This window comes from Formica exsecta, unplaced genomic scaffold, assembly GCF_003651465.1.
Source record: "Formica exsecta isolate Colony F162 unplaced genomic scaffold, ASM365146v1 scaffold423, whole genome shotgun sequence".
Lineage (NCBI taxonomy): Eukaryota > Metazoa > Arthropoda > Insecta > Hymenoptera > Formicidae > Formica > Formica exsecta.
Window position 1 is genome coordinate 89,900 of NW_021851472.1, and position 23,139 is coordinate 113,038.

General features: G+C 24.8%; 3 protein-coding genes across 4 annotated transcripts in view; all 3 read left to right on the top strand.

Annotated features, from left to right (window-relative positions):
- Window positions 1-4,068, top strand: part of LOC115240312 (aminopeptidase Ey-like) — a 12,277-nt gene extending 8,209 nt beyond the window's left edge. The window contains exons 9-16 of the mRNA XM_029815384.1: window positions 177-315; window positions 527-608; window positions 1,314-1,702; window positions 2,143-2,423; window positions 2,737-2,945; window positions 3,088-3,426; window positions 3,510-3,579; window positions 3,946-4,068. Coding sequence (XP_029671244.1) covers window positions 177-315; window positions 527-608; window positions 1,314-1,702; window positions 2,143-2,423; window positions 2,737-2,945; window positions 3,088-3,426; window positions 3,510-3,579; window positions 3,946-4,068 — 1,632 coding nt within the window. The remainder of the gene's footprint in view (window positions 1-176; window positions 316-526; window positions 609-1,313; window positions 1,703-2,142; window positions 2,424-2,736; window positions 2,946-3,087; window positions 3,427-3,509; window positions 3,580-3,945) is intronic.
- Window positions 4,069-5,324: 1,256 nt separating this feature from the next.
- LOC115240313 (glutamyl aminopeptidase-like) lies at window positions 5,325-10,641 on the top strand. Its single transcript, XM_029815385.1, has 7 exons — window positions 5,325-5,457; window positions 6,727-7,225; window positions 7,319-7,768; window positions 8,218-8,398; window positions 8,919-9,054; window positions 9,454-9,734; window positions 10,519-10,641. Exons 2-7 carry the CDS (start codon window positions 6,768-6,770, stop codon window positions 10,639-10,641), a joined length of 1,629 nt encoding a protein of 542 aa, XP_029671245.1. The 5' UTR covers window positions 5,325-5,457; window positions 6,727-6,767.
- Window positions 10,642-13,720: 3,079 nt separating this feature from the next.
- Window positions 13,721-23,139, top strand: part of LOC115240270 (aminopeptidase N-like) — a 98,123-nt gene continuing 88,704 nt past the window's right edge. The window contains exons 1-12 of one of the 2 annotated variants that reach the window (XM_029815324.1): window positions 13,721-13,837; window positions 14,836-14,931; window positions 15,523-15,870; window positions 17,535-17,724; window positions 18,349-18,475; window positions 18,668-18,746; window positions 19,212-19,585; window positions 20,382-20,662; window positions 21,370-21,560; window positions 22,302-22,628; window positions 22,714-22,783; window positions 22,907-23,002. In XM_029815324.1, the coding sequence (XP_029671184.1) occupies window positions 13,767-13,837; window positions 14,836-14,931; window positions 15,523-15,870; window positions 17,535-17,724; window positions 18,349-18,475; window positions 18,668-18,746; window positions 19,212-19,585; window positions 20,382-20,662; window positions 21,370-21,560; window positions 22,302-22,628; window positions 22,714-22,783; window positions 22,907-23,002 (2,250 nt within the window). In that variant the 5' untranslated portion in view covers window positions 13,721-13,766. The remainder of the gene's footprint in view (window positions 13,838-14,835; window positions 14,932-15,522; window positions 15,871-17,534; window positions 17,725-18,348; window positions 18,476-18,667; window positions 18,747-19,211; window positions 19,586-20,381; window positions 20,663-21,369; window positions 21,561-22,301; window positions 22,629-22,713; window positions 22,784-22,906; window positions 23,003-23,139) is intronic. The other variant, XM_029815323.1, reaches the window with a different exon arrangement.

Here is a 23,139-nt window from a genome sequence, read left to right on the forward strand (position 1 = left end):
ATATAATAATTGTTGAAACGCACATTTTTATTTTACAGATATCTTACTATATTTTTAAGCTTTAAAAAAAGTAGTTTTAATATTAGAAAACAACGCGCCAATGCAAATTTGCAAACAGTTCTTTCGCAATTTGTATTATTATATTGAAATAATTACGTTAAAATTTTGTTTGTTAGACTATCTCAGATTCTCGAATAATGGATTTATTCATGGTTCAAATTCAACAAGATTGTCTGCATTTAGACGCTGAGTACAGTATGTGGCCTCTTAGTTCACAAATCAACAGTTCTTTTGAAATTCCTTATTACATCAGAGGTATAGTAAATTTAATTAAAATTGCCATGCAAGTAAATTCTTAAATATAAAATTGAATGTCGTGAAAGAATAGGTAAAATTAATAATAAAACTATATACTTAAATATATATATGTAATTTTATGTTTATATATATAACAAATCATTTTCTATTAGCTATGTTAACAATTAAATACAGGCATTGTAATATGTAATTACGTGTATTGTTATAGCATCCGTTATATTGCATATGTTGCAACACACAGTTGGCAAAGAAGCATTTTGGAAAGGTATCCGTACATATATATATGACAAGTAAGTAATATACTATAATATAATAGTTACATACGATTGAATTAAACATGTAAAATATATATACAATAATAGTTCTATAAAAAATTTTAGTTATTGTGTTATTTCGTAAACGGTAAGCTATATGTATATGTGTGTATGACAAACAAAAAATACATTCTGCATCGAATGTATCTACTTTAATATCTTCATTGCTTCATTGTTCTTTATCTGATTGACACTCTGGTTGTTTTACTCTTTTTATTTTTTATTTTATCTAAGAAAGCAAATTTCTAGGAAAGCTCAAACTTTTCTATTTCACAACTTAAGGCACAAATGCCTTTAAGTCTTTTGCGCATTTTATGTTTTCTTCTCATTTTTTTTCTTCTCTTTTAATATTCAATTTTTTATTTTCGCTCTATAAAGCAAAAGCTATAATTTTCTTGTTTTTTTTTTTTTTATTTGATTTTAATTACAACATGTGTTTAGATTACATTAATCACATTTACATGTTTATTTATTTCTTGTGACTTTAATTAAAAGAGAAAAAATTTCGTGTTTCGATCTTTATCATATTGTCATCTAAGATGTAATAAAGTGCAACTTTCTCTTGTATATTATATGTATATATAATATGCAAATATAAATAAAAATATAATTTTATATTTTCTAATGCAATAGTTTACTCATTGTTTATGTTGTCAACAATATTAAAATTTGCAATTTTAGTACATATAAGTGGGGCGCTTCTAACGATTTTTGGACAGCTATGCAAACTGGCTTCGATAAAATACCATACTTTCCATTTGAAGGATTTAATATAACAAAACAAATGGATCCTTGGATCAAGCAAAGGCATTATCCCGTCTTGAAGGTGATACGAAATCCTGGTGGTTTTAAAAATATAACACTAGAAATTCTCAATACATCAAATAATTGGAGCATACCTCTAACGTATACTACGCAAGCAAATATCAATTTTGAGGATACCTTACCTGAGATTTGGTTAAATATGTCAGATATTGGAAGGCGTGTGTATATTTTGGATATTGCAACTAGCAGTTTTGATAAAGAGCTTAACGAGTCTGAATGGATAATATTCAACGTAAAACAAACTGGTAAGTATTAATAAATAGCAACTATTTTTCACTACAAATGCAATCAAAATTTCTTTGAGATACTTTATTTTTATGTTACGCATGTTTGAAAATACGCACATAATAATGCATATTAGAATGTAATATAGACATTATTTATATTACAAATAATAAAATTAATTTATGTAACGAATTAATTTGAATGAATACAATATTTTTGGCGCAATTTAGATCTTCACAAAACAATCAATTATAATAACAACATAAAAAGTTTTGTATTATTAATAATTATTAATGTATAATTTTTATAATAATACAATTATTTTACATTTGGTACGCTAATTCTATGTTTAATACATTTTTAATGCGCTTTAGAAAAGTATATATTTAGATATTTAAAAAAATTGTTAATAAATTTATTAAAAAAATAACTAATGATAAAATTTATTGTTGTTTATCAGGATATTATAGGATCAACTACGATGCTAAAAACTGGCAATTAATCTCGGATTACCTAGATTCGCCGCATTTCATGAACATACATGTTCTCAATCGTGCTCAACTTATCGATGACGCGTTTCACTTAATGATAGCACGCCAACTCGATTCTTCTATATTCTGGAATCTCACGAGATATTTACATCAAGAGGAAGATTATGTGGCATGGTATCCTATGTTCAAAGCTTTGGAACAAATGTCGAGTGTTTTTCAATTACAGGATCCAGAAGTTGATGCTATTAAGGTAATTATTAATTAATTTCTAGTTAATAAAGATGTCACATATTAGAAAGTTGCATGTGAAACATATTTGCTATAATTCAACATACAAACATATAGATAATATATAAAAGTAAACAGTCCAGAAGTTGATGCTATTAAAGTAATTATTAATTAATTTCTAGTTAATAAAGATGTCACATATTAGAAAGTTGCATGTGAAACATATTTGCTATAATTCAACATACAAACATATAGATAATATATAAAAGTAAACAGTTTTTTAGAGTACGCATAGTGACAAAAACGAATATTTTATATTGTTTAACGATTATTAGGAAAATATGAACAAAATATTGAATACACTGCTTCAAAAACTTGAATATGATGAAGTTGTCGAATATTCAGGCCCGATCAAGAAATACGAGAAAGATTTTAGAAAATCTTTAAGACAAGAGGCTGCAAAATGGGCATGTCTTCTCGGTGAAATCAACTGTAGAAACAAAGCCTCCGAGATATTGAAAGAAAATTGGCTATTTCCAAACCAGTAATTTTTCTTATATATTCACAATATTCTTTAGCTACGGTTTTTCGTATCTATTGTAATATGATGTTTCAGATCAATTATTTCATCAAAAAATACAAGACTGTAGGTTAAACTTTTCTAACAGAATTTTATTTTTGTATAGTATTATGATATGGTGGAGGGAATGGACTTACTGTAATGGTTTAGCCGTGTCAAACTCCACTTGGTCAAATATATACAAGACATGGGAAAGAACCTATGATAACAGACTTTTCAAATTATTGGCTTGCGCTGAACCTAATACTATCAAGACATATCTGACTCTAATAACAAGTGCAATTACATTTCAACAATTTAGTAATAGTAAAACATTAGAATTATTAACCAAAGGTTTTATTGATAGTTTCCCCTTTATTATTGCAAAAAATATAAAAAATAAGGTTATGCTTTCATATATATTATATCATGTTTTATATTTTGGAGAAGCCAGTGTAATGCCCAGGTAAAAATTGTGTGATATTTTTATACTATTCTTAATCACGATAAAAGTTTGTTATCTGTATACTTTTTATTTTGTTTCTATAGCAAACTTAACATGATTGCAACATTAACTATTATTATCAATCATGTATATTCTAAGCTAGGACTTAACGTGGTAAGTATTTCATGTAAATCTATTTACGTAAAATGTAATATATATTTTGTAAATTAAATTAAATTAAATTTATATATGTTTGGTCACAGATAGATTTATTCCTATTAATTGACAAAAAAACTGCAAGCTATGTGTAATTTATTATTAAATTTATGATTATACTTAAAAAAGACATACATAAAAAACATAAATTTAGAAGTTTTTTTTATGGTATATTGAAGTTTATGCGCACAATATATAATGCCCTTTCCAGACGCTTAAGCGATAAACTTTAATATTATTAAAATTACCCCCTTATTTTTTGCCTTTATTTGTTACCTTATTTTATTATTTATTGATAATAAATATCCATACAATCTGTTTTAGGAACGCAAAGTTTGGGAAAATGTGGCGCAACATGTAAGCAAAATTTATAAAAAAATACAAAAACGTAAATCCGAAATTGAAAGCCAGAAGAAGTATCTACAGAGCTTTAAGCTAACCAAATAATAAGAAAAAATAACAATTGTGTAAGATGTGCATATATTTGCAAATTATTTTTTTATTTCATAATTATTTCAAATTATGTATACATTTAGATGCGTTAATAGTGTTCGATGCATTCGCAAGTATGTTTTACGATACACAACTCACCAATTTTCTTATCATTTTATAAACATAAAGCAGTTGAACTATGCATTTAATTACGTAAACGAAAGAGTATAAGAGTTCTTAAGGTTTACAAAATTAAATGAAAATATGTCGAATACCATTCATGCACTCATAAATGTATTTATCTACTTTAAATAATTTGTCTTCTTGTGATAATATGTAATTTGTATAATGTATGATTAAGTATATAATATGTAGTATGAATAATTTATTATTAGTATTTATTAATAATGCATAATATTATATACATAAATATTAAATATATTAACTTTTAAAATATTTTTAATTTATTTTTAGTATCTTTAATATATTTTTTAAAAATTATATTAATTCTTTAACCTTATATTATATATAGTATTCTCTTTCTATCTCTCAATACATTTCTGTAATTAACATTTTAATTTGGTTGTTTCAACGTAAAACTTGTTTGGAAGTATTTCTAAATGCGTGTTATTTTTTAGACTAAAAATATTTCTGATTATTATACTAATTTTCTAACTTTGCTATTTGTTTTTTAAAAGCATAGATATATCTACACGTTGGTCTTAATAATTTTATTAAAGATTTAATTGTGTTAAACATTCAGAAGATATGTGCTAAGATATAGTATATATGTACATTGTGTTATTCAACAACTATAATACTTACTTCTACCTATAATCTATAAAAATTTTAGCATTTAAGAAAATGCAATTGCATTTCATTTTTTATTACTATATTAGAAACATTAATAAATTCTTCTAACTGTTATTACACACCTACACTGGTCTTTTTTATCCAACATTTAACTATAAATATTAAAATAATATAAGATATTTCTGTCTCCTCTTCTCTTGACTGTTTACGTGTTTTTCGAGATAAATTGCTTTAAATTGTGTAAATAATGTCAGTTTGTTATTGGACAATTTTTGATTGCGTTTATGGACTAACAATAAATAAAAAATATGTTATATATATATATATATATATATATTATATATAACGAACTCAGAAGTTTTGTTGACATAAGATTATATTTATTGCGATGACACGTAGAAAGTGTCGTTAGTCTTTGATGATCTTTCGATACGGTACATATATAATAGTTATAATAATGTATATGTGAATAGTATATATTTCCATCATTACATATAGCTAGTGGCAATAAAAAGCATTAATTTGTTGCAGTTAATTTTTATAAACGGTTGTATACTTTTCCAATCGACATACATTATCCTAATATATAGGGTAAGTTATTAGAAATATAGAGCGTATACTTATATTTATCTACAAATACAACAAAATTTAAATATACAATAAAATGGAATTTAAATATTTCCAAGACACAAGTACGACAAACATAGTTTTATTTTCTTAAAGTCATCTTTGAGTTTTAATATAGAGATAATTTTAAATATGTATTATAATATTTTACGATAATATAATGCTGAAATAATTTTCGACTCATAGAACTTCAAAATCGAATAAAATGGTCTTTTGAAATTTAAAAATATTATATTTTACGTAACAGATAATATATAAATACAAGACTAGGAATATCTAATCATTATCTATTAATTATTACTAATATTAAAATTCTATTTTGTTCTTCGCATTTTATAACAGATAATTACTGCTAGTGTAATCTTAAAGTTGAGATAAATAGAAATGTATCAAGAAAAACAAAAACTAAACCAAATATTAAATTTTGTTATTAAAAATAAGGTATATGTATAAGAAATATAAATAGAACAATTGTTTTCGATCTGTATTCAATCGTCTATTATGAGATAATATATTAAAAAATTTAATTTTATCAAATGACGGGCAAATATAAATACAACACATAATAAATAAATGAAATTGTATTGTTACAGATTTAATATAATTTTTCATCAAAGTTGAAACGCTATTAGATATTTATAAAAAATAATTAATAATCAATTTAATTCTTACTTATACAATTAAACCAATTTAAAACATTACACATATTGATAGAATATACAGAAAAATATATATCATCTCAATTAGAGAGATCTGGTAGACATAATGTCATGTCTATAAGATTATATCTTTTCGTAACTTCTTATGAAAATAAGGCTGGTAGAATGCTGATCCTTGTAAAAATTGCAATCATTATTAATTATCAATTAAAAAATGTGATGGGATATTTTAATTGTAGAAGAAATCCGTAATAAATTCGAAACAATTGGCGCGCGGCCCATATGTGTTGATATGTTTCGATCGTGATACATCTGAAAATCATGACTTATATTATATTCAACACAGTTTTATAAATAATACAATTGAAAATTTGATTTTATTTTAGTTATATATTCTGCGAATTTGTTCGTTTAGTATATATATACACATTTTAAGGGAATAACACAGACAGACTATCAAAGAAATATGTCAACAAATATGTTCTTGTATTTATTTTAATGTTTATATACTATCACAGTACGTATAAAGAGACATCCGAGATATATTTTATTTCTCTATTTATTTCTTTCCTAGAAAGTTTCTGCAGATACATGAATATATGATACAACATCGACATGATACTCTTGAAACTATTAATAAGTAGCGGATTAATATTTATGACCGCGACGGCTTTTTATCCCGATGAAGCTTCATCCAAGCTATTAAATTATATAAAACCAAAGCATTACGATATCAAGCTTATACCATTTATTGAAGGACAGATTTTCTACGGCGAATCCAATATCAGCATTAACATTCTTTATGAAACGCAACATATAAACTTATATTCAGAAAAACTGTGCATTAGTAGTATGCTTCTAAATGCGAATCTAGAAGAATCTGATAAAGAGAATAAATATATAGTTTATAAACCGATATACACACAGAATATTGAAACGCCTATTCTTGACATTTATTTTAAGGATAAATTACCACCAGGAAATTACACTCTAAATATAAAATATACCGGTTCTGTAGCTAATGACGGAGGTCTCGAAATTTTCAGCGTAGGTGGGCATAATAAAAATATAACGTAAGTAAATGATAAATGTCTATTAAACAGTACAATGTATAATTACAACAAAGAAATTTTTTTTTTTTTATTTATTTTCTTAAAATATGATAGTTGGCTGGCCGCTACGATCTTCCGTGCAACTGGCGCTCGACGATTGTTTCCAGGCTGGGACAAGCCTGATTTAAAAGCAACCTTTAATATTTCTGTAATGCATTATAATCAGTACATGGTTCTGTCAAATATGCCAGTGCAAAGAATGGAAAATCGTCAACACAAAATGATGTGGACATACTTCGATATCACTCCTGCAATGTCCACTTATCTCGCAACAATTATTATGACTGATTTATACCGTATTTATAGTACATCTGGAGATGTCAGTATGTGGTGTAGACTTTATACCGCATCTCACTTGATGTTTGCAGCAGATGTAGCTGGAAATATTACGCTATTTTTGGAAAACGAATGGAAACGCTTCCCGAATATTTCGAAAGCGGAACATGTCGCATTTCCAAATTTCGAAAAAGAAATTATGGTGCATTTAGGAATCATTCTTTATAGGTGAGTACATGTGATTAAAAAGACAAAGAAATGTTATTTATAAAATAAATATTATAAAATAAAATAATATTGCAAAATTGTAATATTTAAAAATAGCATATCTTTTATTTGAATCTTTGAGGGTTTGAAATGTTGAAAACAATGACAACCTTAATAAGAATTAAGTTTATTCTTATCATTTAAAAAGTTAAATTTTATTGTAGAAAAAAAAATACATATATATAAATATATTGATAATGTATATATGTATAAATACATTATTAGGTATATTTACGAGATTAGCAAATTTAGATTTTAATGTTACAATTATGCAAATTTAATTTTTAGATTTTTAAAAAATTTTCTTTATTAATATATTAAACTATTGAACACTACAAATGTACAATAAACGATTTTTAATATAAAGAAACATTTAAATTTAATTTTCAGAGATTTATTTTTTGTTTCAGTGAAACAGATATTACTTATGATAATATGACAGATCCTGTTGCACGCAAATTCCAAGTAGCTCGATTAGTAGGACCTAAAATGATAAAGGAATGGTTTTATAATGTGATCAAACCATTTTGGCTGCCTTATTGGTTAAACGAGGGTTTTGCTACATTCTTTGGAATATATGCTGCCAATAAGGTTGTTTTTAATTATTTCCAACGCTATTTCACTTACTCGAAAACAATACAGTATTTAAGTATACATATTATATATTGCAAGCTTTTCATAAATCAACTATTTTTTACAAAATACATAAACTTTTATAAAACATTGTCTTATAAACATTTATTATACAAAAAAAATTTAATTTTTTTTGAAAAAGATTTATTTTAAGTATTTACACTATGTATACCGTAACAATGTAAAATTTATTCTTAAAATTTTATTAGATTTATTTTATTAGATTATTAAAGAGAACTGTGTATAATATAATCTCAGTCGCCAATGATTTCGAAAATATTTAGTTTGTTAGTTATATTAGACATAATTTTAGATCTTACCATTATTCATTTTTAAATGTTTTTGAAGATGAAAAATAACTTCTTTTTACGTAGAAACGTAGAAAATAGTAACTCTAATGTTTTATTAGTGCTAATATGTTGCTAATGCAAGCATGCCCAGCGATTTTATATTAATATAACAAAAATTTTTTTTCCAGACATTCCCAGATTATCGAATGATAGATTTATTTCTTGTCCAAGTTCAACACGATTTCCTCCGTTTGGACGATGACCATGTGGGGCTTTTTACATCACATTTCAACAACTTATCTAAAAGTCTTTATCACATCAAAGGTATAGCAATATAAATTTTAATAATAATTATCCGCGTAAATTTTTAAATATACATATTAGAAAAAAAATATATACAGTTAAAGATAAATAATTGTATTGTATAGTAGTTTGATTATTATTTACTGTAACCAGAAACGGTTTTATTTTATATTATATAAAAAATATCTCGCACAATTTAATTTTTTGTATGCTATTTTAATTATCAGAGTAACAATTTTATAATTAATATTTTAAATTTATATTTGTTATTTTTTTATGATATAGTCAATTTTTAGTACATTCTTAATGTATTTTTTATATAAATAACAATATGTGTGTGAACAGATATATGAAAAAAAATATTATGATAAATTTATTTGATAGAATAATGATTGATAAAATTTCTTTATTGTTTGACAGGATATTATCGCGTGAACTATGATGATGAGAATTGGCGAAGAATTTCGAATTATTTAAATCTTGAAAATTACATGAATATACATGTTTTAAATCGTGCCCAACTTATCGATGACGCGTTTCATTTCATGCTAGCACGCCAACTCAATTCTTCTATATTTTGGAATCTCGTAAGTTATCTAGAGCGAGAGACAGATTATGTGGCATGGTATCCTATGCTCAAAGCTCTGGAATACATATCGAGTGTCTTTCCATTACCGGAGAAAAATGTGGATGTTATCAAGGTAGATATTAATAAATTTCAATAAAGATATTATATTCTAGATTCTAGATGTTTACATATAAATATAATGGCTTTATATTAATATTTATCAAGCAATTTGTAAAAAAAAATAAAATACGTGCAGCTGAAGAAATTTAATTATATTTTCTCAAAAATTTGTTTTATCTCATTTAATAATACAAAATTAGTTATTGAAGTAGTTAAAAACTTTATTATCTTTTAAATATCATTAATATTTCGCAATAATCAAAGCATATTTTTGAAAGACAATTATATCTTTTTAATAACTTGTAATAAATAATTAAATATAGAGAAAATTGATATACTTTATAAAAACTTTTCAGAGAGAGCTGTGACAATAATATTATTTTTAAAAATCTGAAGATTATTTCTTTTAAATATCATAAATATTTCGCAATAATCAAAGCATATTTTTGAAAGACAATTATATCTTTTTAATAACTTGTAATAAATAATTAAATATAGAGAAAATTGATATACTTTATAAAAACTTTTCAGAGAGAGCTGTGACAATAATATTATTTTTAAAAATCTGAAGATTATTAGCGATATATTATTTTTGTGATTGTGTCATTAGTACGAGAGATTAAATAATCTATCATAAGAAAAAACAGAAAAGATATATATATATATATTTTATATTTATTCTACATTATATGAATAGTAGCTTGCTTTAATTATGCAAGAATTTAGATCGTGTTGGATTCTTATAATGCGAGATTAGATTACTTATTTATTATTAATGTAATGAAATGATGTTTTAGGTAAACCAAATTTTGAGAATTATGGACCAATTAAATAACACAATCGAAAGCAAGATAAAAATTCGATGCGACCAAATCGATAGACAGGCAAAGTACTTTGAGAGTTTTCTAATAATCGATTAACATAATGGAAAATAGCAATTCTGCATACGTATACATACCACGTGTCGTAGGAATAACTTTTTTATATAGTATATATTATTTCTTTTATTGCTTTAATTATATGTATATTTAGGCGTATTAATACTACTCGATGCCTCTGCATTCACAAAGACACTTTATAGCACGTACATATATTTTTCATTTCTCTGCAAACATGAAATAATTAAATCGTACTGTTACTTATAAACAAAAAACAAAAAAGTATTGGTTATAATATTACAGCAAAACTTCACTGTTGAATATAAATATGCTGGACGTGATTAATACAGTGGAAAATGTGATATCTATTTATTTATATTGTATATTTTATTTGTCTTTAATTTTTTCAATATGTATTTTATTAATGCATGGATTAATAATGCATATAAATATGTATATATATATAACATATTATAACTTTAATATTCTAAAACATTAATATTAATATTTATATATACAAAAACGATATTCTATGCATGTAATTAATATTTAAATATATTAATGCATACATATATATGTATATATATATAAATAAATATATGTATGTATATACATGCAAGTTATAATAATAATAGACGGATATTTTTTCTTTGTAAAATTGCTTAATTCGGGTCTTTCTAAGACTGCCCGTTTTGTAAGAGAATATGGATTTTTTTTAATTATTTGGTCTCTTTGTTTAAAGCTATATTATAATTATTATAATTATATACAGTTCTATTAATAATAAAATTGCTATTTTTTTAACTGTACGAATATAAACTTCTCACAAAAATTAGAGGAACACTTAATTTTTCTTAAAAAATAGGCAAAATTCAGACTGTAACTAACTGTAACTTTGTTAAAGATGAATGAAATTTAAATCCAAAAAAAAGATTTTCAAAGCTTGAAATCTCTATTTTTGAAAGGTCACTATTTTTTTGAGTTTTTGTGAATTTGATAATTTTTACATGTGGAAAACTACGAGCTGGACAAAATGGGAAATCTTCTATCCATTTCGTGAACCGATCATGTGCCCCAAAAAAATCTGCAAAAATTTACGACTTTCTAATGTGAAAGCTTAAAGTCTTCCCTACCAAACCATTTTTTAAAAATATTTCTGAGATTTTTTATTACTAAGTTATCGCGGATTAAATAAAAAACGAGCATTTTGACTTTGATTGCTCATAACTCCGTTAAAAATCATCATACCGCAATTCAAAAAACAGACTGTACATGAATCATCTAATAAAGTTGGTAAAATTGATGGAAATAGAAAAAGCGATGAAAAAAATGCCGTTTATTTGTATAAGTGTGTAAGAAAAACTAAACTCTCTCTGTAAAATATTTTTTTTTAACAGCTTGCGTGCGTTTTGAAATAAATTACTTAGAATTTATATTTTAAATACGAATTTATTTTTATTATGTGCTAATATCTTATAACGTTTATTGTACGTATGACCAAAAATATATATTTACCATCTTAGAAGTTGTTGACATAACATACGTATTTATTGTAATGTCGTATATCGGACATCTTTGTTAGTCTTTGATGATCTTTTGGAATGGTAAAATCGTAGAGATTACAGTGTGATAGTGCGTCGATTGATTGCAATTAATTATTACAAAGAAACGTACACCTACAATGTGGTATACATATCTCAATATATAAAGTGAGTTATTAGAAATGGAACTTCTATTTTCTCTCTTTCTTTCTTTCTCGTACATGTTTAAATATCTAGGCTTACAAAAATATAAAGTTAAGCAAAATGCTTAAGCAAAATATTTTTAAGATTTATATTTATTTTACGTCAGCGATACTATCTATCAGTAGAAAAATTGATATTACCAGAATATATTTAAGAGGTTACATTTATTTTTTACATCATAGATACCAAATATAATATGAAGATGTTTATTTACTAGCTAATAATATATTAAAAATATGACACCACTATTTATTCGGTGGTATACATTTTATAATTAAAGTTTACTATATATATATAGTGTTTAAATTTACATTGAATTTAAAGTAACTGTATAATAACAACGAACAACAAATATTAGATATAAATAGGAAATTGTAGAAAAATATTAGAAAACTTAAAAAATTTTAAAAATACGCCTGTTTTGTTTTCGGTGGACCATGCTGTATACTAAGATAAATAGAAGAAAAGGAAAAAAGAATAATTAAAGAATTAATTAAAGAAATAATTAAATTGATTCGATTTATTTATGAGAAAATGTATTAAATAAAGTTTAAATACATTTAATCTCATTAAATAAGTAATAACTGAACATATATACAACACAGAATAAATAAAGAGAACTATATCGATTGATATAGGACAGATACAGACGGAATAAAATATACAACGTATAACTTTCAAAACGCTTATAAAACAATATTAACTTATAAAACAATATATTGAATCACATAGCTTCAATTTTTTTTGTTGCAAATTCAAAGCGGTTTTCAGTCAAAGCTAAAAAGTCTTACTGAATTTTAAAATTAATAGTTAATAATTTAAGTTTTCGTTATAATTAAATGTAAGTTTTTATTTCGTAAATAAAAATTTATATATCGAAATATATTTATCGAAAATATTATCTCAATTAAATAAGTTTGGCAAAGAAGAAAGTTCTATGCTAAGTTTAGTTTCCATATTTATTCTCTTTCTAACAATGGAATGTTTCAGCAGATACCTGAAGCAAAAATTAACATGATATTTCTAAAACTATTGTTAAATAGCTGTATAATATTTATCGCTGCAAAAGCTTTTCTTACTGACGTCCAAATTGAACAATATGAAAAATATTTACACAACATTCACAACATAACACCAGAGCATTATGATGTACATTTCCAACTTGTCCAACCAGATATTGTACAAAATATTTTTTATGGCAAATGCAATATTAGCATCCAAATTCTTGTACCAACGCAACATCTTCAATTGTATTCAAAAATTAAATGTATAAAGGAAATAATTGTGACTGATAAACCGAAATTTCACGAGTATGACAAAAAAAATACTATTTATCCGGTGAAATATTTCTATAACGATACAAATGAAAGTGTCGACATTTTTTTTATAAATTTGATATTTCCGGGACGTTACATTTTGAAAATGAAATATTATGGTATTATAAGTGATGATGATGCAAAGTCAACAACTATTTATAAACGAAAAGATGAATGGTGAGTAACTCTTAAAATGCTAAAAATATATGTATATATCATTAAATTAGATTGAAACTTGACGTGATCAGAAATCCCACGGACATTTATAATGCTTTGCGTGAAGTTTGTGGTAATCAAACAGTATTTCGGTATTTAGAAAAACGATTTGCAGAACAGAAAAATTTCGACCCGATCAGTCTCTTATTGCTTGACTGCTGCACAGAAACAGAGAACAGACTCGCCTGGACAATGCAACTTTGCTACAAACTTCATGCAAAACACTGTGAATGTCTGTTGGATTTTTGGCCACGTAAAGTTTTAATCTTGATGTACGATCGTTGATCTTTATGCGTCATACTTGAGATCTTTGCAGAATCCATTTTTAACATTTGTCAATTTACAATGAACACGTACTATGGAAGTTTTTAAGCCACGTATCTTCCTTAAGATCTCCGCTACACTGTCCAAAAATTTCATTGGGGTTGCATTATCCAGTCCGCGGCATTACCACATTGTGCCTTACTTATGAAATGACCCTCGTACATGCGTATAAACGATATATACATATATATAAATCAGTACTCTTAAACTATTATAATAAGTTTTATCATAATATGCATAAAAAAATGTATGAAATAATTGATATATTAACATATTATATGATAATTTTGATGTATTAGTTAATATAAAAAGCTTTCTTTGTAATATTACTTTTATTTTCTGAAATATGTTTTATAATTCTAAAAAGATCGCTTACATTAAATTTAGAACATTAAAAATAATTATATTTATTTCAGAATAGTATAAAGATATATTTCATATTATTCAGTGTAACACAAGACATTATATTGAAGCATAATAATAGTAAAAACGTCAAAATATTATTTTCTATCCACTATTCCTACGAATCTCATTTGCATATGTATATTCTCTGTATCTCCAATTTCTAATATTTCTTTGTAATAGTTGAAAATTTATTGTTACCTAATTTTTGTACTTGAAATATATAATAATAGGTGGTTAATACCAACGCATTTCGATGTACTTGGGGCTCGACAAGTCTTTCCATCCTTGGGCGAATTTTTTCCAGCCACCTTTAACATTAGTATAAGGCATAATGACCCTCGTACATGCGTATAAACGATATATACATATATATAAATCACACAGAACTCTTAAACCATTATAATAAGTTTTATCATAATATGCATAAAAAAATGTATGAAATAATTGATATATTAACATATTATATGATAATTTTGATGTATTAGTTAATATAAAAAGCTTTCTTTGTAATATTACTTTTATTTTCTGAAATATGTTTTATAATTCTAAAAAGATCGCTTACATTAAATTTAGAACATTAAAAATAATTATATTTATTTCAGAATAGTATAAAGATATATTTCATATTATTCAGTGTAACACAAGACATTATATTGAAGCATAATAATAGTAAAAACGTCAAAATATTATTTTCTATCCACTATTCCTACGAATCTCATTTGCATATGTATATTCTCTGTATCTCCAATTTCTAATATTTCTTTGTAATAGTTGAAAATTTATTGTTACCTAATTTTTGTACTTGAAATATATAATAATAGGTGGTTAATACCAACGCATTTCGATGTACTTGGGGCTCGACAAGTCTTTCCATCCTTGGGAGAATTTTTTCCAGCCACCTTTAACATTAGTATAAGGCATCATCGCAACTACGCGGCTTTATCAAATATGGCGGTACAAAAAGTGGAAATTAATAATGCAGACATGGCGCTCACACACTTCGAAACCACACCTGTATTGCCCACTTATCTCATAGCAGGGATGGTGACTAATTTCTATCGCAACTCTACTAAAAATATGAATACAAATGTGTGGTATAGAAATTGTTCCGCAATGCACATGGTATTTGCACAGAGAGCTATCGAACGTATCACATTGTCCTTGGAAAGCGAATGGAAACTAAGGGTAATTTCAAAATTAGATCATGTTGCGATTCCAAAGTTCCAAGACAAAGGTATGGTAAATTTGGGATTAGTTCTTTACAGGTAAGCACATAGTAAAAAAATATATTAATTTATTTATAAAATAATTATTAATATTCTAAATTACAATATTAAAATATATATGCTCATTTTATCTGTGAATTTGTTTAATTAAAAACAAATATAATTATAATAAAACAGTAAGTTTTTACTTTTAGCATTTAGTAATTTAAATGCATATCTTAATAAAAACGTATATTAATGTCAGTAAATATATGCATAGTATTCTAAAACTACTGTATCTCCTCTTAATAGCAGATTCCTTAGAATATTTCAAGACGAAAATCCAAAAATGTCGGAGTTATAATAGTTTTTAAACGGGAAGTGATTATATTTTACGAATGACAGAGCTGAAATTTTGCGCGCTCAGGCACGGCGAAATGACAAGTGAAAAAAGTGCTTCTATGAATGGAGCGCTTTTTGTATGATATTATGATTGTCGTATAAATATATATATACAATAACATTGTCATTATATGTTTTCCCGCTTCTCTATGCATTGCATTACATTCTTTTTACAAATAATGGATGCAATAACTAAAGGCATCTCAAAAATGATTTAAGTATAAATTTGCGATATGTTTCAACTTTAGTTGTCAAAGTGATCGATCAATATGTTACCATGAAGATATCTACTATTTTGCCGTGCCTGAGTGCTCGAAATCTCAATATATGTATATATATATAAATATTATTAAGTTGCTGTTATATGTATTATTAATATTTTATATGTTATTAATAATTTTATAAGTTATCTAAAACTTGTAATAGAGATTGGCATTCTTTAATTTATAATAAATTATATGACATAATCCTCTCTCTCTTTCTCTTTCTTACATTATTTATATATTTCTATATACTTGTTTATATACACTTTTATATAACTGAAATTTCCATTTTATCATTGCAAACATATATAAACACACACAAAAGAAACGCACGCACGCACGCACGCACGTACGCACGTATACATATCACATATAATGAAAAGCAAACATCAAGTTATTAAAAATGTTCTATATATCATAACGAAACGGAACATATTTTTATTTTCTATTCTTTCTCCATCCGATTTACTTAAGACAAGATGTTGAAAAAAATTTTAATTTAATTTTATCAAATAAATAATAACCAAACATAAAAATACAATACATTATAAATAAATAAACCATTGATTTATATCTCTAGATATGTATATTAATATAGTGTTTTTCAAAATGTATATAATATGTATTGAATATATTAATTTTTGTAAACATATATAAACATAATAATATATTAATGACATATTAATATTTGATATAATATATATGTATATATAACATAAATATGTGATACATCATACTTCAGTTGATTTGTAAGCACAACGTATATTTATATTACGTATTCTAGTTTATATTATATCATTTACTTATGTCACATAATAAAAAGGCATTCCCGTCTTTACAATCTACAATCAACTAAGTATATCATTATTTAAGCGAATCTAGGTTTTAATATTACATTTATGTACCAATATTATTACGCACAAATTTAATATTCTGGATACTGAGTATATGTATTAATATATCTGTCATTAATGTACTAATATATTAATATATATAATCACTAAAATGTAAATTTTTAATACATAAATAAATATTCTTAAAATTTTTTATCATTTTCAGAGAGGAAGATATTATCTATGATGAAAAGTTAGATTCTGCTGCGCGTAAAGTCGATGTAGCCCGCATAATAGGATTTAAAGTGTTACAGGAATGGTTTTACAATATTTATGAGTTAGTTCGGACATCATACAAATCATTTTGGTTTAACGATTGTTTTATTAGATTCTTTGGAACATATACCGTCCATAAGGTTATTTTAAAATATTTTTAACGCTATTCATTTCTCTTTCCATTCGCAAGCAAAGCAATATTCTAAGATATATATTTTGCATGCGGTTTATATAATTTTATATTTTTTATATAAAATAGAAACTTTTATATACATCATTTCTTTTATAAAAATTTTGACGTTTCTTAAAAAAAAAATCTTTTTCTAGAAAGATTAATTTTACAAGTAAATATGCCATACATACACATCAAGATAATATCAAATGTTTCCTTATATTTTCATTATTTATTTTGTTAAAGTTGCTATGCTAATCTTATTAGAAAATTTTAAGTATTATTATAAAATTTCAATTAAAATACATTATTACTTAAAAATTAATACGTATCTACGAAATTAATCCTTACAGTAGATACTGTGTATATGTGTGTATAATTTTAAAATAATTTCAAAAGTATCTTAAATAAAAAAGTTATATTACACATTATGCTAAAGAAACATAATTATTATATTTTTTAAGAACATAAAAATATAAGCAATAATATTTTTTTAATTGTAGAAAGTAGCATCTAGTGCATATTACTAATATGAATATTTTTTACGATTCCATATTGATATTAATGGATTACTGCAAAACTTTTTCTATAGGTTTTCCCAGAATTACGGATAATGGATTTGTTTGTGATACAATTTCATCACGAATCTCTTGATTTCGACACTAATTATGATACTTTTCCGTTCAACGATTCTTTTGAGTTTCCCGGTTGCATTAAAGGTATGACAATATAAATAAGAATTGCCCGTTTTATGAACATAAATATTATAAAGAAATTGGAAAAACTAATGACGAAGAGACATAATTAAATTTTAATCATACATATATTACCCTTATTATAAAATATGTATGTTATGGATGTATTTAAACATGCATTCTTTTATTTATGTTTAAATATATATATTTATGTAGTATCTATTATGTTGCGGATGTTGAAAAACATACTTACCGAAAAGATATTTTGGAGCGCTATCCGCACATATATAAATAAGTGAGTATTGTATATACTATACTACGAGTATAATAATAACTGTGCGAAAACTAAACATGTTAAACATTGTACAATAAGTATAAGTTTTATAAAATATTATATTTTTTATAATACTTATAATGCTTTTTGTTTTTTCCACAATTGATAATATTCGCGCGTATATATGAAAGAAATTAATTAAAAGAAAATTTTTTTTCTTATTGCCTTTATTTTTATTATTCCAAATTTCATCAGTTTTTTTGCAAATAATATTTTTTTTATTTTCGGCTTATTCGGGGAGCTTAATCAATGCACAATTATTATTATTTTAATTTATGTTGTTTATTTTATTTATTTATATTATATTATATAAATATTACGCAATTCTGTTTACTTCAAAAATAATAGTGTCCATCTCTAATATATTTTATAATTTTTCCAAAACACATTTAGTAAGGTTAAAATTTAAAAACTTTGTGAATTTAGCGATCCAGATTACAAAAATTTGGTGAGATCTTTAAATGAAAGTATGGATGGCACAATTCTAAGTCTTAGTACAATGGAAAAATACAAATCAGAATTATTAAACATGATTCATATAAATGATTCATGGACAAAGCAAAACGATTATCCTACTCTAAATGTCAAACGAGATTATAATCATCCTTACGGCAAGATGGAACTGTTAATAGAAAATTATAATGCATCATATCATTATTGCATATTTCTGACCTATACTATACAAACAGATCTCAATTTTGACGACATTTCATTGCCTTATTTGCTAAACGAAACGAGGCCTTTCTTTTATTTAGATACCAAAGAAGATGGTTGGGTGATATTCAATCTACAACAAATTGGTAAATGTTAGCAAATTTATTATTTATTATTTCTTTGTGTATTCTATATAATTGATGTTTTATATACATTATTTTATATTTTTGTCTGTATTATTTCATAAAATTTAAAGTATCCTACATATTATATAAATATAATAGTTTACTGTAAAAATATATTTTGAATTGTCTTATTATAATTTTGTTATTAATATAAATACCATTTATATATAGTAATGAATAACAAGATATATGGATTTTTGCAAATATTTAATCATACAGAATCGTACATAATTCTGATAACATTTTCTTGTGACAAATTTAAATATATTTTCTGATCACATAAGATTTTCGCGGTGTGTGATTTATATATGTGTATATATTAATTCATAAATAGATAATTCATCTGGGTGGATAATTCATCTAATTCTAAGAAAATTAAATTGGAAATTTTTTTTTAATTTTACTTAAAAAATTAAATTTTTTTAAAATGTAACTTTTTAAAGTAAAGTTAAATATTTAAATCTAAGCACATATACATATATGTAAATTAACTTATTATTTCTACGCAATATATCATACGATAATATGACGATTAATTGTGTTATAATCAAACTGTTAACAATTTAATTTCTTTAATTATATATAAAAATATTTGTTTATTAACAAAATATATGAATAATTTCTTATTGGCACAAACAATATCTCTTTGTAAAATACAATATTTGCCCTGTTACATGTATTTTTTGAAACTCTACGAAAAATAAATATTGACACAGAGAATCTTGATTACATTTTTAAACTTATATGTTGTCTACAGGATATTATCGAGTCAATTACGATATCGAGAACTGGAAAAGAATTGCAAATTATCTAGCCTCTGAAAATTACATGAAAATACACGTTCTCAATCGTGCTCAAATTATCAATGATGCTTTTCACTTTATGATAACAAAACAACTCGATTCCTCTATATTCTGGAAAATTACAGAATATCTGGTACGAGAAACAGATTACGTGGCATGGTATCCTATGTTCAAAGCTATGGAATACATGTCGAGTGTCTTTCCACTTCCAGGAGAAAAAGCTAATAAGATTAAGGTAGATATTAGTTGTTGTCAATTTATATATTACGTACACAATATTTGCAAACAACACACTCTGTGCCATTATTTACTGTATTAATATTTTTATAAAAAAGATGCAATGAGAGTAAATGGAAGTATGTTAATACGTATTTATATATATTTTTAACAATATTATATAATAGTTTTATACAAAAGATAAAAATATTTATTATAATTATGTGGTAAAACTTAAGATTAAGGACGACCTCACCGATTTCAATGACCTCGATATATGTTGTCAAGGACATAATTCTGAGTAACTTTTTCTTGTATTAATATTATGGCAACTATGTATCAAATATCTGAATAATATATATATACTGACTGAAATATATAAACCTACTTAATTCATGTAATTCTCTATCATTTTCTTTTCGTTTTTTGATGTAAAAGTTGATAATTCATGCGAAAATGTGTGCAGTTTTATGTCCCAAGCATCAGTCAGTCACTATATTTAATTGTTCATAACTTTGTAGTAAACAACGAGCGACGATTAAATTAAAAGAAAAAGTTACTCAGAATTATGTCCTACATAAAATATTTTTACTCATAATAACAAAAATATAAATTTTATTTTATATTTAATTTAATTTTTATTATTTAATTTTATTTATAATAATTTAAAATATATATTTTATTAATCATAAAATATAAAATTTATATTCTTTATCGTTTCTATAGATAAGAATGCGGAGCATCTTACGTGGCGTGCTTCAAGAACTTAAATACGAAGAAATTGCTAATGAAGATGATTTTAGAAAACGTTTAAGACAAGAGGCTGCAAAATGGGCGTGTTCTCTTGATGACTATAAATGCAAAGAAACAGCCAGTCGTAAATTGGAACGACATCTTACAAATCCCAAAAAGCACAAGTAATTTTGTTCATACATTCAAATACAATCTTCGGTAATTATGCAGAAAAGGGAGCCATTCCCAATTTCGATAATTTTGAAATATGTTATCAAGGTCATTGAAATCGGTGAGATCGCCCTTAATCTTAAGTTTTACCACATTTTTTAATATATTATCTACTATCGTTAATATATTAAAGTTAAACTATAACGGAGAGAGAAGAAGAGAAGGAAAACATACTATACACCCAGTGAGTAATTCCGATCGAAAAAACGTGTATTAAATGTCTCTCAGACGTCTATAAACGTCTATACATATCTAATAGCTGTCTTCCCGACCTGTGATTTTTCACTGGATAACAAATTTTTACTATTTTTAACAACTTTTATTAATTTCCACATTAAACCACATTTTATAATCATTCTTTAGATTTAAAAAATTAGCCATTTTTAACCTACTTTGTCATCTTACCCTTACATAAAATATTTTTTCTCATAATAACAAAAATATAAATTTTATTTTATATTTAATTTAATTTTTATTATTTAATTTTATTTATAATAATTTAAAATATATATTTTATTAATCATAAAATATAAAATTTATATTCTTTATCGTTTCTATAGATAAGAATGCGGAGCATCTTACGTGGCGTGCTTCAAGAACTTAAATACGAAGAAATTGCTAATGAAGATGATTTTAGAAAACGTTTAAGACAAGAGGCTGCAAAATGGGCGTGTTCTCTTGATGACTATAAATGCAATTTTGCCGTGGTGGAAGGAATGGACATATTGTAAAGGTTTGATGTTATTTTCAAAACCTATTGAATATGAAAACCTCACTTGGTCGACAATATATCGGATGGGAATGGACAAATCTAAACCTGAATTTTTAAAATTTCTAGCTTGCCCTAATGATCCAGGTTTTATTATAAATTATTTAAATTTAATAGATTATCAAATGAGGCTAGATTTTGGTTTGGACAATGAAAATTACAGTATCTGTTTTCTTTTTGCTATTGCAAGACACGCAAATAAAGATGAAGTACTTAAGCACATATTAACTAATTTTGAAGAAACAAAACCTGAGTAATATGATATTTTTTTCATAAATATATACCAATCAAAAGTTTGCATGTATGTTATACATATCTACTATATTTGTTTCTTTTAGAAAAATTAGTACTGCTATAACATTAACAGTTCTTATAAATCATTTGTATTCTAAGGAACAATTTAAAGAGGTAAAAATTTTATATGTTTATATAAATTTAAAATTTAAATTTATTTAAATATGTGATTTTTATTGTGCGAGAGATGAAACTATTATATAGAGTTAATAAATATTAAAATAATTTGTTTTATAGGTAGACAAGTTTTTGATTAAACAATTGAAGAAAGTAGAAAGTTATGCATTAAAGAGATTTGAAAAAAGTTCGGGATCTATATATGAGGATTTCGAGGTACATTTTGTAAATACAATTACTAAAATGTACTTCCTTATTAATCGTTTATATAATTTTATTTTTTTTTTCATTTAAAGTGTTTTAGTGTCATAATGTTGTGTACAATATTTCAAATAAACAAGCAAAAATTAATA

Bases quoted from the DNA above. Each gene is read 5' to 3' on its own strand.
- LOC115240313 (XM_029815385.1), top strand. From the start codon at position 6,768: ATGATACTCTTGAAACTATTAATAAGTAGCGGATTAATATTTATGACC. The intron at 7,769-8,217 runs GTGAGTACATGT...TTTTTGTTTCAG, and splicing joins TTAGGAATCATTCTTTATAG to TGAAACAGATATTACTTATG. The intron at 9,735-10,518 runs GTAGATATTAAT...ATGATGTTTTAG, and splicing joins AAAATGTGGATGTTATCAAG to GTAAACCAAATTTTGAGAAT.